We start from the raw sequence: 12,470 nt of genomic DNA, 5'->3' as shown, positions 1-12,470 counted from the left end.
CTTTGTTGACGACGTCTCGGAGCTTTAAAGGAAGTCAAATTCTCTTAATTGCTCTTTGAAATCCGAACGCATCTGCCGAGAAAGTGCTTGAACGGAGTTGTTGTGACGCGGCTGCCGTTTTCTACCCATCCTCTATGTTTTTCGCAGCATCCCATAACGGTCGGTGCAGGTTATGGGGGATTAATTACAGGCAAATCAAAGAACATCAAAGCAAACTGCCGCAAAAGTGGGAGGGACCCGCCTCTATTCTGGTCTTGCATCAGACACAGATCCCCTCCTGCACCCTCGGCCCCCCGTCAGTGATGAGACCCACCTGTGAGGAAGACCTCACCCCGCTGACCCCGTCACCACGGAACCCTCCGCGGACTCTAAACGGTTTTTGCGGCGACCTCGTGGACGCGCTCCAAACCAGCTGGCGGCGCTTGAGAACAACAAGCGGAACGTCGGTGCTCCTCGAGCACCAGTTCCACTGCTGACGACTGGAGGTCAGGCCAGGATAACGGCGTGCGCTGTGATTGGATGCCGAGGGGGTGAAACGTTGGCGAGTAATCTGGCTCAGACTGCAGATTTTAATCCCTGGGTTGAAACAGTGGCGCAGCCAGAGCATGATGGTCCTGGGAGCCTCCGGAGAGCCTCCGCTCTTCTGTCATCCCCCTGATTACGGAGGCCGCGCTGATTCCGATGACAGCGGAACAGCCCAGGGAAACCGGTGTTTATTAGTCTGCTGCGTCAAGATAAAAAACAGGCGTTTGCCCTCGTAGATGTTTGGCAAGATGATTGCTTACATCGAGAGGCTGGTTTGTACAGTGGCGTCTGTTTATCGCACCGTTGGTGGGCTGAGCCGGCGGGATGTTGGCTCACCACCGTCAACACAGGAAGATATGACGGTGCACGAGGATGTGTTGGGGAGGTGGTTGGTGGAATCAAGGATGAGTTCTGGGAGCCTTGATGACTTGGAAGATGTCAGGTTCTCTACTGGGTTCTGACTGTTCTAGAAGCTGTGGATGAGGTTCCAGTGATGCTCAATGTGTGTGGTTCTATTCCCTGTCCTGGCACCTCAGGTGTGTGTTGGAAGTGATGGTATTTATAGCGGCAGGTGCTTCTGTTTGAGGTGGGTGGGGATGTGGAATGTCAGCCAAGCAGGCTGGGAATGAGCCAGACAACAACTATTGATCTACTTTCACTTGATTGCATGTTTTACAATGAATCTGTACGTAAACACAAGGTATCATGTGTTAGTATAAGTAAACCAGTTGTGATCAGATTAAAGCTGTTTTGGGTGTTTGTTTTATTCTGCGCTGGTGCTGTGTGGCACTGCTGCCCCCTGCTGGAGGCTTTTAGAATCTGGGCATTGGCTTCCCTCTGGTTGATGTTGGGGTGGTGGGGGTGGCGGCCCTGGGTGGGCTGCTGGTTCATGGTGGGTCTTGGCCTTGCTTGGGTGCACCTTGGTGATCTGGGAGCACCTGAGCTTTGTCCATGTCTGGGACTTGAACCAGCAACCCACTGCGTCTCCCAACACACTGCGCTACTGCTGCCCACCATCCTACAGTTGGAGTTGCTATTTACCCTTGAAATCAATGGCTGAGCCAGCAGTGCTGATGTCCCCCACCAGGGGCAGTGCAGGCTCCTGCCCTGTGCCTGGTTCCTGGGGAACTTCCTCCTGGGAAGTTGTGTTTGAAGCCAGTCAAGTGACCTGACCTGACTTTTGCTGTTCCAGAGGAAATTTTCCACTCCCATATCGCCCACTGGTGGTCCCCCGATGGAGCCAGGTTAGCGTACGCCACCATCAACGACACGCTGGTGCCCAAGATGGAGCTGCCCATGTTCACGGGCTCGCTGTACCCCATGGGGAAGGAGTACCACTACCCGAAAGTAGGAAGAACTTAACACATGAGTGCTGACAAGCCGGATTTGTTGCTTTAATCTTTTGTTTTGGGGGAACATCCAGGCTGGAGAGGAGAACCCAGTCATTACTCTGTACGTGGAGAACCTGAACGGGCCGCTCCACACCATCGAGATGAGGAGACCTGACGATCCCAGGATCGGGTGAGACTCAGGAATCAAAGTGCCCCACCTCCTTTAGTCAAGTATGGTCCTGGAACTGGACAGAATTCCTTGTATCACTTTCTTTCCCCCCTCAGCGAGTACTATGTGACGATGGTGAAATGGGCCACCAGCACCAAACTGGCCGTCAACTGGTTGAACCGAGCGCAGAACATCTCCATACTGACTCTGTGTGAGGCCACGACTGGGGTCTGCACCAAGGTGGGTGTGTGTCTGTGTGTTTGTGTGTCCCGTTGTCACACGAGACCTGAACACTGAAGCTTGTGTGTGCAGAAACACGAGGATGAAAGTGAAGGATGGCTCCACCGACAGGTGAGGCCGCCACGCTAGCACGTTAGCATGGTACCAAGCTTCTGGGACTTAACACTTCTTCTAACGACAGAATGAGAAGCCTCTGTTCTCCAAAGATGGCCTGAAGCTCTTCTTCACGCGTGCCATCCCACAAGGAGGCAGGGGGAAGTTCTTCCACATCTCCATGTCCATCTCCCAGGTACAACAAGCTCCCACGTTCTTCCGATTAACGCACAATCTGTTGTGATCTTGGAAATGTTTTCACCCTCTCGCCCAAGCCGAACACCAGCACGGACACGCTGCAGTCCATCACGTCAGGGGACTGGGACGTCACGCAGGTCCTGGCCTATAATGAGGACAGCCAGCTGATGTGAGACGACACAGGACAACTGTGAAATCTTCTCCTGCCTCTCTCTGACGTAACTCATGAGCGCTTCTCTCTGCGTAGATATTTCCTGAGCACAGAGGACGGTCCAAAGCGGAGACATTTGTACAGGTAATGTCTTTTTCTCCAGCTGACATCAGGACATTTCCTCCAAGCTTAAACTGTCCCTCCCCCGCCGCCGCAGCGCCGACACCTTTGGGTCTTTCAACCGCCGCTGCCTGTCCTGCGCTCTGTCCGACAGCTGCGGCTACGTCAGCGGCTCCTTCAGCCACAACATGAGCTACTTCCTGCTCAGCTGCAAAGGTCTGGAAACTGGAATCTGTTCAAAACGCTGACGTGCGGTGGTACAGAACTCTTTCCTTTTCCTCCTTCAGGTCCAGATATCCCATTTGTAGCCATCTACAAAACCCAGAGGGACGCAGAAAGTGAGACAAAAGACGGGGAGAGTGAGTGTCCGTATCTCCAAGACCGTGTTGTGTTCAATGACCTTGTGCCGCAGCGGCGGAGACGTCCTTGGCTTTCAGTGGCACTGCAGAACCACCACCTGTGCAGTGGGACGGAGTCCAGTAATCACATTACTGCTGACAATGATGTCCTCGTTAAATTATGCCCGTCCCAACAGCCACATCAGCATACAGCCATTTGATCGCTACATCGGTTTATGCTTCCACCGAGGCCGTGTCCTTGCCCTGATACGCACATTCATCCCCAGGTGTCTCAGAAGTCCATAAACTGGAGAACAACGAGAACCTGAGGCTGACCCTGGAGGCTTTGCAGATGCCCACGGTGGAGTATAAAGAGATCAACATGGACGACTACAGTAGGCATCAGGGAAAAATCAGAAATGAGCCTTTTCTTCATCGGTACGTCGACTAAGCAAGTTCTGTCTGTGTTCCAGCCTTGTCCATGCAGATCCTCAAACCCGCGTCCTTCACCGGGACGGCCCACTATCCTCTGCTGCTGCTCGTGTACGTAGGAACGTATGAGGACACGCGCGCTCGCCGGAGTGCATTTACCAGCATTGTGTTGTGCCTGTGTGCAGCGATGGGACCCCTGGTGGTCAGGTGGTGACGGAGCAGTTTCACATGGACTGGGCCACGGTGCTGGCGAGCAGCTTCGGCGCCGTGGTGGTGCGCTGCGACGGGCGGGGGAGCGGTTTCCAGGGTACCAACCTGCTGCATCGCATCCAGAAGAGGCTGGGCGTCTTTGAGGAGCAGGACCAGAAGGATGCACTCAGGTGTGTCACGCTTCACCCTTGTCGCTCTAAATTTAAGGGTACAAAAAGGTTTAAGAGGTTTCTAACTAACTGGAGCCTCCATTTGTCTTCTGCAGTTTTATTTTGAAAGAGCCTTACATTGACAAAAGCAGGGTTGGCGCCTTTGGGAAGGTAAGAATCGTCACAAATGTCTCCAGCTTGGCAAATTCAAAAAGAACGCGTGTACCAAGAATATCCAGCAGATGGCAGCATTTCGCTCATTGAATATGCTCGTTAACTCATCAGAAAATTAAACTTTGGTCTAAATCTAATTAGCTGTGGAACCTGTGACCACCATCCGAATCTCAAATGCTGTTTGTCCTGTCTCAGGAGTACGGCGGCTACCTGACCAGCCTGCTGGTCAGCGGCGAAGAGTCTCCGGTCAAGTGCGGCGCCATCCTCTCGCCCATCACCGATTTTGAATTATATGGTAATTTCTGTTCTTTGCTTTTGGAATAATTCAGAAGCGACACCTTCGCCTTCACACAGCTGTGGTGATTCTAGTCCTGATGGAGAAAAGGTTCTATCGTGACAGTTCCAGACGAGTCCCAGCTCGACTCGGCTAGCGTCTGGAGGGCGTTCGCCGGCAGGAACGGGCTGGGTGTCTGTCACATTTTGACTAATTTTACACCAACTATGTTTCATTTCTCGTGCTCTGCTGCTGGCGCCGATGTAGGTGTTTAGAATTGCAGATGAGGGAAATGCAGATGGATGAATATATTTGAATATGAAGTAGGACAAAGTGGAAACACCAGAGAACGGGACAGAAATGACAACTCTGTGACTTTGCTCTTTCCTCCGCAGCCTCTGCGTTTTCAGAACGGTATCTGGGACTGCCCAAGCCGGACCCCAGGGCCTACACGGTGAGATCAGCTCTGCCACCTTCACGCTTGTGTTCCGACCACCTCCCAAGCTTATTCCTTACCGTCTTCTTGCTCCCCAGATGGCCAATCTCGCACACAGAGCATCTCAGTTTATGGACAAGAAGTTCCTCATTATTCATCCAACAGCAGACGGTGTGACACTTTTTTTTTGCCTCCTCTGAAACAAACAGAAATAATAATAATAAAGGACGTTGTCAGTGACGTGTTGTCTCGTTATGTCGTCCCAGAGAAAGTTCATTTCCAGCACACAGCCAAATTTATCAGCCAGCTCATCAACGAAAAGGCCAACTACACCTTACAGGTGGGTGAACTGTGCCCCCTCCTTCAGCTGTAATTACAAATAATCCAATTAGTCTCTGCCTGGTCGAGTCCCTCCTCCAACCTTTGGGGGCTTTGTGATCCCAGCGGGATCCTGCAGCAGGCGCAGGATTAGCCCCTCTCTAAGCCTTCATTCATCTTAATGAGATTATGAGACTCTCCTTTGGCGTTGTAATCCAATTAAGACGGCAGCAGAATGTTGGCTGACGGATGTGCACGCGTTCATGAACCTGACGGCTCCCGTTTGACCAGGGTTCGGGTCGGGCTGGTACAATCATGCCTGGCATTTACTCACCAGTTTACAGATGGATCCAGACTCAGCTAACCGATGAATCCCGGGGTTACCGGTTCCTTTGTTTACAAAGAGGGGTTCAGGACCAGGATGCGACTCACCGACGTCTTTTTCTCCTTAGATCTACCCAGATGAAAGCCACTTCCTGCACAGCGAAGCCACGCGGCAGCACCTCAGCCAGTCCCTGGTGAACTTCTTTGAGGAGTGCTTCAGGCTACCAGAGATGGCGTTCGAAGGCGTGCTGGAGGAGGAGGGGGAAGAAGAGGGTTAGCTTGGCCTCCTGACCCGTACATGCTCAGCAAGCTTTCCCAGTCTTACCTTTAACTCCATCATGGTCCTTTTTCCTGAGCACAACACCAACAGTCCTCATCTCTGCCCCGTTTTCCCATCCTCTAATGTTCATTTGGTCTCCCGGCATCCGCATGCTGAAGCCGAGACTGCCTTTCCGGCTGAGGACAGATCTACTCACCTCCACCCTCGGCCCCAAAGGCCCTGACCACCCGATGTCTGGAATACGGTTTTAATAGGTCTCCTCTGCAGAGCAGAACGGACCTGCTCCTAAAATGCTCCAGAGAAAAGATCCGCTCTCTGGCAAACTCTGAAGCTGCGAAGGAAAAGGAACCCCTCAGAGGATACAGCCTGCTGGGATCTGTACATTCCTGAAGAACAAGGGGCTCAGCGCGGAACGCTGGATTTTCCCTGACGGTGTCTGAGGCGGTGTGGATACCAAGAACTGTTACCTATTTTTAAAAGTTGTGGAGAACTTTCATGTTGGACTGTGGTTGTGTCTGTTGTTCTTACAGTCCGTATAATAGCACACAAACTTTCATTCCGCGATGATATTCCGACATCTATGTTAGTTCCATCCCACCGCTTCATTTTCCTGTGTTTGAATCGCATAAACAGAAGAGGGGGGGTTTACAGAACAGATTTCCTAACATTTATTCAAGGATGATCCAGATTTATCCAAGCGTTCTCTTGTTTTAATCACTGTGCCTTACTTTGTTGGAAAAGTTCCTGCTGCGGCATTTATTAGAACAAGACTAAACTCATCCGTTTGCTATCGTACGGGAATAATCACAAGAGATGGAGCTGATTTTCAACAAGCTAAGATTAGCTGTGAAGCTAAATTGGCCCGTAACAATGAACCTTTCCACCAGTTACACTTTTGAGGAACTATTGAGGGGGGAAAAATAGAAACTGGTTGGGAATCTGCACTGTGTACATGCTTTGAGCACGGATTTCCCCGAGAGCTCGTCGTTATGCCACTGCTGTGTTTATGCTAAGCTAGCTCCCCACCCCAAGAACATGACAGCGGGCTCTTGTAAAAACTTCACAGGAAAATAAACTGGCAGCTTTTTGTTCAAGCTAAAAAAAGAGAATTATTAAAAGCTGTAACAGAAACTTGCCCTCAGACGGCACCTGCGTTTGCTGAAGCGTGAAGAAGAAATTTAGAGTCTGTTGCTGGAAAAAAAAGTCTCTCGTACCAACTGTACTGAACAGAATCAGATCTGGAGGCACATTTGTTTTCTTTTTTGCATTTTTCCGATTGCATGTTAGCAGGTTAGTTGCCGCGCCGTCCACCAGAGAACCACATGGTAATTTTTGACATATTGAATGTTTCTTACTGGACTGCATTACGTACATTTCCAGTAGTGTTGTGATTGAGATCCCAGTCTCGTCAGCTTGATGTGTAAATGTTATACAAATATCATTTTATTCTAGAGGAAAAGAAAAACAAAAAAAAAGGAAAATGACTATTATTGGGTGTTATTTGTGCATAAAGCATTTTGGAAGTCACATTTGACTCTTTTGGGTTGCTGTCCGTGTTAATCCTGGCGGCCACGTTGAGCTCTCCTGCCAGTGGTTGAGGACATTTTCAAGATGCTCAACTTTGTATTCCAAAGCATTGACGGAGATGATTCTCAGACTGTGGCATGAAGGTTAATGTTAGAATAAAGAAAATAGATATTTTATCAGCCTTCGGTCTTTTGTTTTGGTGGACTGGTTTGACTGTCGGCTCAGGAACGACCATCTTTCAACCATCTTCGCTGAATAGAAGCATCAAGTTTAATAAAGATTTCAAAACTTTCTCAGAATGCAATGATTAGGATACATAGCTGGTGAGCGGGATACTCAATAAATTAATTTTTTAGTCACATTTCATTGATTGGATCAGATAAAATCAAGCGGAACCATCACTCAGTAGGATGAAGGTAAAAAGCTAAACAAGCTCAGGCTGCAGATCCAATCAGAAGTAGTAGATCTGCACAAAGGTGCTGTTTGGAGCGCTGTAAACAGGACTGTAGTTGTAAATCAGCGCCTTTTGCTCTTCAGCCTCGGACTGAAAGCGATGTTTGTTCTTCCTGGCTGCGAGGACACAAATGAGCGCAACACGCAGGTCAGGAGGCGGTCGAGCCCGTCACGCTGCTACCAAAGGAGGCTTTTTCCTACCTTCGCTAACGAAGAACTCAGCCATGTAGAAGGTGGTCCTGACGGCCGACGGCGAGTGTGGAACGTAAGCCTTCAAAAACTCAAAGGGATTCTTCTCTGGATGCCACTGCGTCCCGTAAATGGGGTAACTGTAGGCTGCCGAGAGTTGGATTAGAGCAGCTCCAAATGAGCAGCAATGGTAAGTTACAGTAGACCTACCTTCTATTGTTGACACAAACTCCAGAGTTCCGTCCGAGTTTGTGGACAGAACTTTGTAGAACTTCTTCAGCTCCACGTTTGAGTTGTAAGACTAAAAGAACCACAGAAAAATGACAGCAAAGACACGGTTAATCTGAATTCCTACACATTTCTGTCTCCTTTTTACCTTCGACTTATAAATGTTGCAAAAAAAGGATGCGTTTCTTTCAAAATATGGAAACAGTGGGGAAATTTGGGCTTATGTGGAGTCTAACATAGCAACTAAATAGAAAGTAACATACCGACATGGCCAAACTCCATTTGTGAGCGTTTGCCGTCAGAGACTCGGAAGCCAGATCGCTCATCAGATCTGCTGGGAAGCCTTTGAACATCCTGCTTCCTTTGGCATCTGAAATCAATCCATAATAATCCTTTCTAAACCATCCGTTAAACACAGAAGCTAGAATTCTTTTCTGGCTATTGAGAACAATTTAACAACAGAGTTTAAAAAAAAAAAAAAAAAAAAAAGCAACCCAGTTTTGACAGTTTCATACCAAATCTCATCCTCTCATAGGATAATCTTTTTAATCCTCTTTAGAAATGTAACATGACAAATCGCGCTGAAATAGAGCAAAAATGAGTGCGTTTATGAGACATCTACAAATGGGGGTCCATACCATCGGTGAAGTTCAGCGGTAACGCCACGTCTCTCATGTTGTTCCTGGTGAGAACCAGCTTTCCCAGAGTCAAATAAGTCAGCTCCTCAAAGCCCAGACAGGTGCCCCACACAGGAAAATAGTCTCCTCTGTCATTGGCCTGAACACAAACACACACTTTACTCTAATCCAACAGGCGCACTGCACACTAAGGTTCTCTTATTTTACCTCAATAGCCAGGTCATAGAAGATTTTGGCAGACCTGGCATACAAAGACGTCACCAGGTTGCTTCCGCCTCCTGGGAAGAGGATTCTGGGAATGACACAGAGGCGGTTACGACACGAACGCCGATGCGGCTCATTCAAACAGCGGCAGGTTGGTGACGGAGTCGTGCTGGGTCACATCCCATCAGATTCTACTCGTTGGGATCCATCCTGACAGGCAGAGCAGGAAACTAAATCATTTCCTTTTGGCCACGGGGGATGTTCTCTATCAGGTTTGCTCGTTTCCATGATTTGTGAGAGCTTGCTAACAAATCGTGATTATTTAAGCGACATGATGATTCTACGACCGAAAGTCGTCGTCTTCTCGTCCTTTATCCGTCTGCTCTTTAACATGATTAATCATCGTGAATCAATGCAGTGTTTTGTAATCACCAACGTTCAAACCTCTGCTTAAATTTGCCCTAAATGTCAGCTTTTATTTGATCACTTTCTTTTAAGCAATATTGGAAAGATATTTACAGATATTTCCTTTTCTGTCTCAACTGGACATTTACTGTAAAGGAGTGTTTAAATTAATATTTAAACAGATTTTACTGTCCAGTCACATTAATGTGGGATCGTTTCCCCCCAAAATCACTTTTACCAGCTCTTTTTGTGTCGCCGAGTGTGTAAATCTTTATTTACCCATTGATGGAGTTGAACAGAGCCTTATATTCCTCCTCTGTCTGGTTGACCCTGCAGAAATAAAGGTTAAAGCCCAAAGTTGGCAGCTTTGACATTGAAATATGGCTCCAAAAGCTCACATGACGGGTACAACTCTGGCTCCCGCCGACTCCAGGGTCTTCACATACGAAGCAGCGATATAAGAGATATAAGGACTCGGAGAACGAACCTCCTGAGCCAAAATACCTGAAATTAGAAAAATATGTTGAGGAATATGAGGGATAAAGCCGCAGCTGGTGCGCCGCTAGCTGCCTCCCAACGGCGAAGTTTGACGGAAAGTTAGTTGCCGAGGCGTAGCTTTAAAAAATTAAATTAAATTAAACTTACCAATAATCGGTCTGTCATTGCTTTCATCCACAATTGGAAAAGCAGCGGAATAAATGGTTAAAGACCAAATGGAAAAGAGCAGAAACGCAAACATTTTGCACCACGCACATCAAACTGAAGCTGCTGCAGCGCGAGACCAGCGCGACTCGGAACGGAAATTGCAACAAACCAGTTCCGGTGGGTTGTTTCAAAATTAAAGCTTCACGGTTTTAAGCTAACCCTAATCATGCAAATACTGTAGGACACTGCAGAATGGGTTTAATTTCAGAAAAATTGGTTTATTAGCAGCACAAAACCAAAATATTTCAAGCTCTCATAACCTACTGGAAACATCTGTGGCCATTTCATTAGACAACCAGGAACAGAGACAGTCTGAAAAGGAAATATTACAAACCTGTCGAATTGTTAAATTTAACCACCGCTTTTTTTATTTTTTGACATTATAACTAATCATAACAGTGACTTAAAATTATCTAAAATTCAAATTACAACAAATTTGCTGAATGGATGCTGGTGCATTATTTTGTTGTTATTTATTTTGTCATAACTCTTAGTCTTAATTTGTAAATATACTAAAACTAAGACTTTGCTATCTTTCACACACATTTCACACATATATTCCTAAAAAGCTCTTGATAGTAAAGCAAACATTAATGCATTTTATTTTCTTTGCATTGAAATGGTTTTGATGAATAATTTAGACTAGATTACAACAGGGATTTAGATGTAAATATGCTTCGCAGCAGAACACAACACTTTCTAGAATGGATCTTTTTATAGTCACTCTGCAGGTGTGTCTCATTGTCCTGGGGGGACAATAACAGTTGACTGGAATAAAGGATTCAAGATTTACTTTATTCATCCCCGAAAGGAAATTGAATAATGTGTTATTTGTTCTGAAATATTTGGTTTCATTTCCATTTTGGTCATCAAATAAAACCATCACATCCGCTTTGATTGGTGACAGTGAGCTTGTTCACATTCACGCCAGCAGCTTCCAGCTTCCTGTGTAACTGGGCGAGCGTGTCTTCGCTCAACGCCCGTGTGCGGGCCAAGATCCAGGCAAAATCCACGTGGAAAAGGCCGAAGTAGTCGAAGCAAGAGTAGACCAGAGAGTAGGACTGGTAGTCCGAGGACAGAACCCAGTAAGGAGAATCTGGCACGCCTTTTATGGAGGGATAAAGACTCGTTTATGATGCTGTGCGTCATCGTAATGTTGGCTGAGCGTGTTAAATTTGATCACCTGTAACGAAGCTGACCTCCAGAATCGCAGGTTGGGAGGAGTTTTTAACTTTGGCGACACCGTTGATGGAGTTTATCCTCCCGTTGGGTCTTTACAAAGAAAAAGACTCATTGATAAAAGTAGCGTTGCTTCCGTATCCTACTCAATATAAAGTTGGGAAAAGCCACGTTTTCAAATGACTGCAATAGAGGAAGAGTCAATAGGTGGAATCTCTGCTGATGTTTTAGAATCGATTAGGGACTAAACGTCACCTTTGACCTCACAGATCCAACTGGCCCATTGAGCAAGAACGCAACCGCGAAGTTTAAAACATGTCCCTTCAGCTGATCCACAAGATAATATCGTCATAAAGTGATCTGCAGGAATCCACAGCGATACAATTCAGATTGAACTTGATCGAACTGAACAACTAAAACTGGAGCTTTTACTTAAATTATAGAGCAAATCGTGTGAAATATCACATTGCAGCTTGTTAGGCTGCTTGTTCTGGAGAACCTGAGTAAATGGACTTAATTACGTTGTGTCTGGTTCTTACAGCAGCTCTGCATTGTGAACGTGGACCGTCCCATCACTGAGAAGACTGTATGTGGCCTGGATGCATTTTCCCCTTTCAAACATGGCTGGGAGCTTCTCGATTTCATACCAGGTGCCCATGTACTAGAAAATAAGCAGATGCCTGTCAATGGCATGAGATGTTTGAGCAGAAAACCACCTGAAGAGTCATTTCTTTACCTTCGTGATGTTAAAATCTACTTGGACTGGAGACTGAGGGCAGCTGCCAGGATGGAAAGACTGAGCATTCAGTCCTGCAGCAGCCGCCAGGATCCAAAACAGCACCTTCGTACCAAAGTTAGCACGAGTAAAACAACCAGATTTTTAACATTGTCAGGAGAGCAAACCAGTACCTGGAGATCCTCCATGTCGGCGTGGCCCAAACACCCCACAGCTTGTGCTGTAACGTGCTAAAGCTAATTCTCTATATTGACTTTTCTGCACGGTGCAAAACAAGAACGCAGCTCAGCTCATAAAACAGACCTTTGGAAGGTAGAATGTTTGAGGAGCCATGTGCAGCCTTTAACCTTCGGGATAAAAACTAGCTGGGAACGGGGGAAAAGTGTTCCAGGTCATAGACCGGAGATTACAGGTGGATTTTTATGGGGGGGGGGGGGGGGTTGC

The 12,470-nt window shown here is 47.2% G+C and overlaps 3 protein-coding genes across 7 annotated transcripts in view; 1 reads left to right on the top strand and 2 right to left on the bottom strand.

Moving 5' to 3' along the window:
* LOC130513765 (dipeptidyl aminopeptidase-like protein 6) overlaps positions 1 to 7,463 on the top strand; it is a 103,255-nt gene extending 95,792 nt beyond the window's left edge. For all 5 annotated transcript variants that reach the window (XM_057012780.1, XM_057012781.1, XM_057012782.1 and 2 more), the window contains 18 exons: positions 1,718 to 1,872; positions 1,949 to 2,046; positions 2,142 to 2,265; positions 2,338 to 2,376; positions 2,447 to 2,554; positions 2,634 to 2,725; positions 2,804 to 2,851; positions 2,925 to 3,043; positions 3,115 to 3,186; positions 3,453 to 3,560; positions 3,639 to 3,708; positions 3,783 to 3,977; positions 4,073 to 4,127; positions 4,326 to 4,425; positions 4,800 to 4,858; positions 4,939 to 5,011; positions 5,107 to 5,180; positions 5,611 to 7,463. In XM_057012780.1, the coding sequence (XP_056868760.1) occupies positions 1,718 to 1,872; positions 1,949 to 2,046; positions 2,142 to 2,265; positions 2,338 to 2,376; positions 2,447 to 2,554; positions 2,634 to 2,725; positions 2,804 to 2,851; positions 2,925 to 3,043; positions 3,115 to 3,186; positions 3,453 to 3,560; positions 3,639 to 3,708; positions 3,783 to 3,977; positions 4,073 to 4,127; positions 4,326 to 4,425; positions 4,800 to 4,858; positions 4,939 to 5,011; positions 5,107 to 5,180; positions 5,611 to 5,760 (1,739 nt within the window). In that variant the 3' untranslated portion in view covers positions 5,761 to 7,463. The remainder of the gene's footprint in view (positions 1 to 1,717; positions 1,873 to 1,948; positions 2,047 to 2,141; positions 2,266 to 2,337; positions 2,377 to 2,446; positions 2,555 to 2,633; positions 2,726 to 2,803; positions 2,852 to 2,924; positions 3,044 to 3,114; positions 3,187 to 3,452; positions 3,561 to 3,638; positions 3,709 to 3,782; positions 3,978 to 4,072; positions 4,128 to 4,325; positions 4,426 to 4,799; positions 4,859 to 4,938; positions 5,012 to 5,106; positions 5,181 to 5,610) is intronic.
* Positions 7,464 to 7,536: 73 nt separating this feature from the next.
* Positions 7,537 to 10,216, bottom strand: ggh (gamma-glutamyl hydrolase (conjugase, folylpolygammaglutamyl hydrolase)). The gene is made up of 9 exons (XM_057012783.1): positions 10,052 to 10,216; positions 9,805 to 9,910; positions 9,686 to 9,736; positions 9,005 to 9,089; positions 8,798 to 8,936; positions 8,423 to 8,529; positions 8,142 to 8,232; positions 7,944 to 8,078; positions 7,537 to 7,859 (listed from the first exon to the last, which is right to left on the bottom strand). The coding sequence occupies exons 1-9, from the start codon at positions 10,143 to 10,145 to the stop codon at positions 7,741 to 7,743; spliced, it is 927 nt and encodes a 308-aa protein (XP_056868763.1). The 5' UTR covers positions 10,146 to 10,216; the 3' UTR covers positions 7,537 to 7,740.
* A 669-nt stretch (positions 10,217 to 10,885) lies between these two features.
* Positions 10,886 to 12,352, bottom strand: LOC130513767 (apolipoprotein D-like). The gene is made up of 5 exons (XM_057012784.1): positions 12,200 to 12,352; positions 12,027 to 12,131; positions 11,830 to 11,951; positions 11,295 to 11,383; positions 10,886 to 11,216 (listed from the first exon to the last, which is right to left on the bottom strand). The coding sequence occupies exons 1-5, from the start codon at positions 12,212 to 12,214 to the stop codon at positions 10,981 to 10,983; spliced, it is 567 nt and encodes a 188-aa protein (XP_056868764.1). The 5' UTR covers positions 12,215 to 12,352; the 3' UTR covers positions 10,886 to 10,980.
* Between the last annotated feature and the right edge of the window lie 118 nt (positions 12,353 to 12,470).

Source organism: Takifugu flavidus, chromosome 17, assembly GCF_003711565.1.
Source record: "Takifugu flavidus isolate HTHZ2018 chromosome 17, ASM371156v2, whole genome shotgun sequence".
NCBI classification, from domain to species: Eukaryota; Metazoa; Chordata; class Actinopteri; order Tetraodontiformes; family Tetraodontidae; genus Takifugu; species Takifugu flavidus.
This window is presented reverse-complemented; position numbering and strand designations above follow the sequence as displayed.

What these genes read in the sequence shown, in the direction of transcription:
- ggh (XM_057012783.1), bottom strand. Translation starts at nt 10,145, where the DNA reads ATGTTTGCGTTTCTGCTCTTTTCCATTTGGTCTTTAACCATTTATTCC. An exon ending in GTTTGTGTCAACAATAGAAG is followed by an intron (nt 8,079 to 8,141) that starts GTAGGTCTACTG and finishes AACTCTCGGCAG; the next exon opens with CCTACAGTTACCCCATTTAC. An exon ending in TGAGTTCTTCGTTAGCGAAG is followed by an intron (nt 7,860 to 7,943) that starts GTAGGAAAAAGC and finishes GTGTCCTCGCAG; the next exon opens with CCAGGAAGAACAAACATCGC.
- LOC130513767 (XM_057012784.1), bottom strand. An exon ending in TAGATTTTAACATCACGAAG is followed by an intron (nt 11,952 to 12,026) that starts GTAAAGAAATGA and finishes CTTATTTTCTAG; the next exon opens with TACATGGGCACCTGGTATGA. An exon ending in GTTCACAATGCAGAGCTGCT is followed by an intron (nt 11,384 to 11,829) that starts GTAAGAACCAGA and finishes TTCTTTGTAAAG; the next exon opens with ACCCAACGGGAGGATAAACT.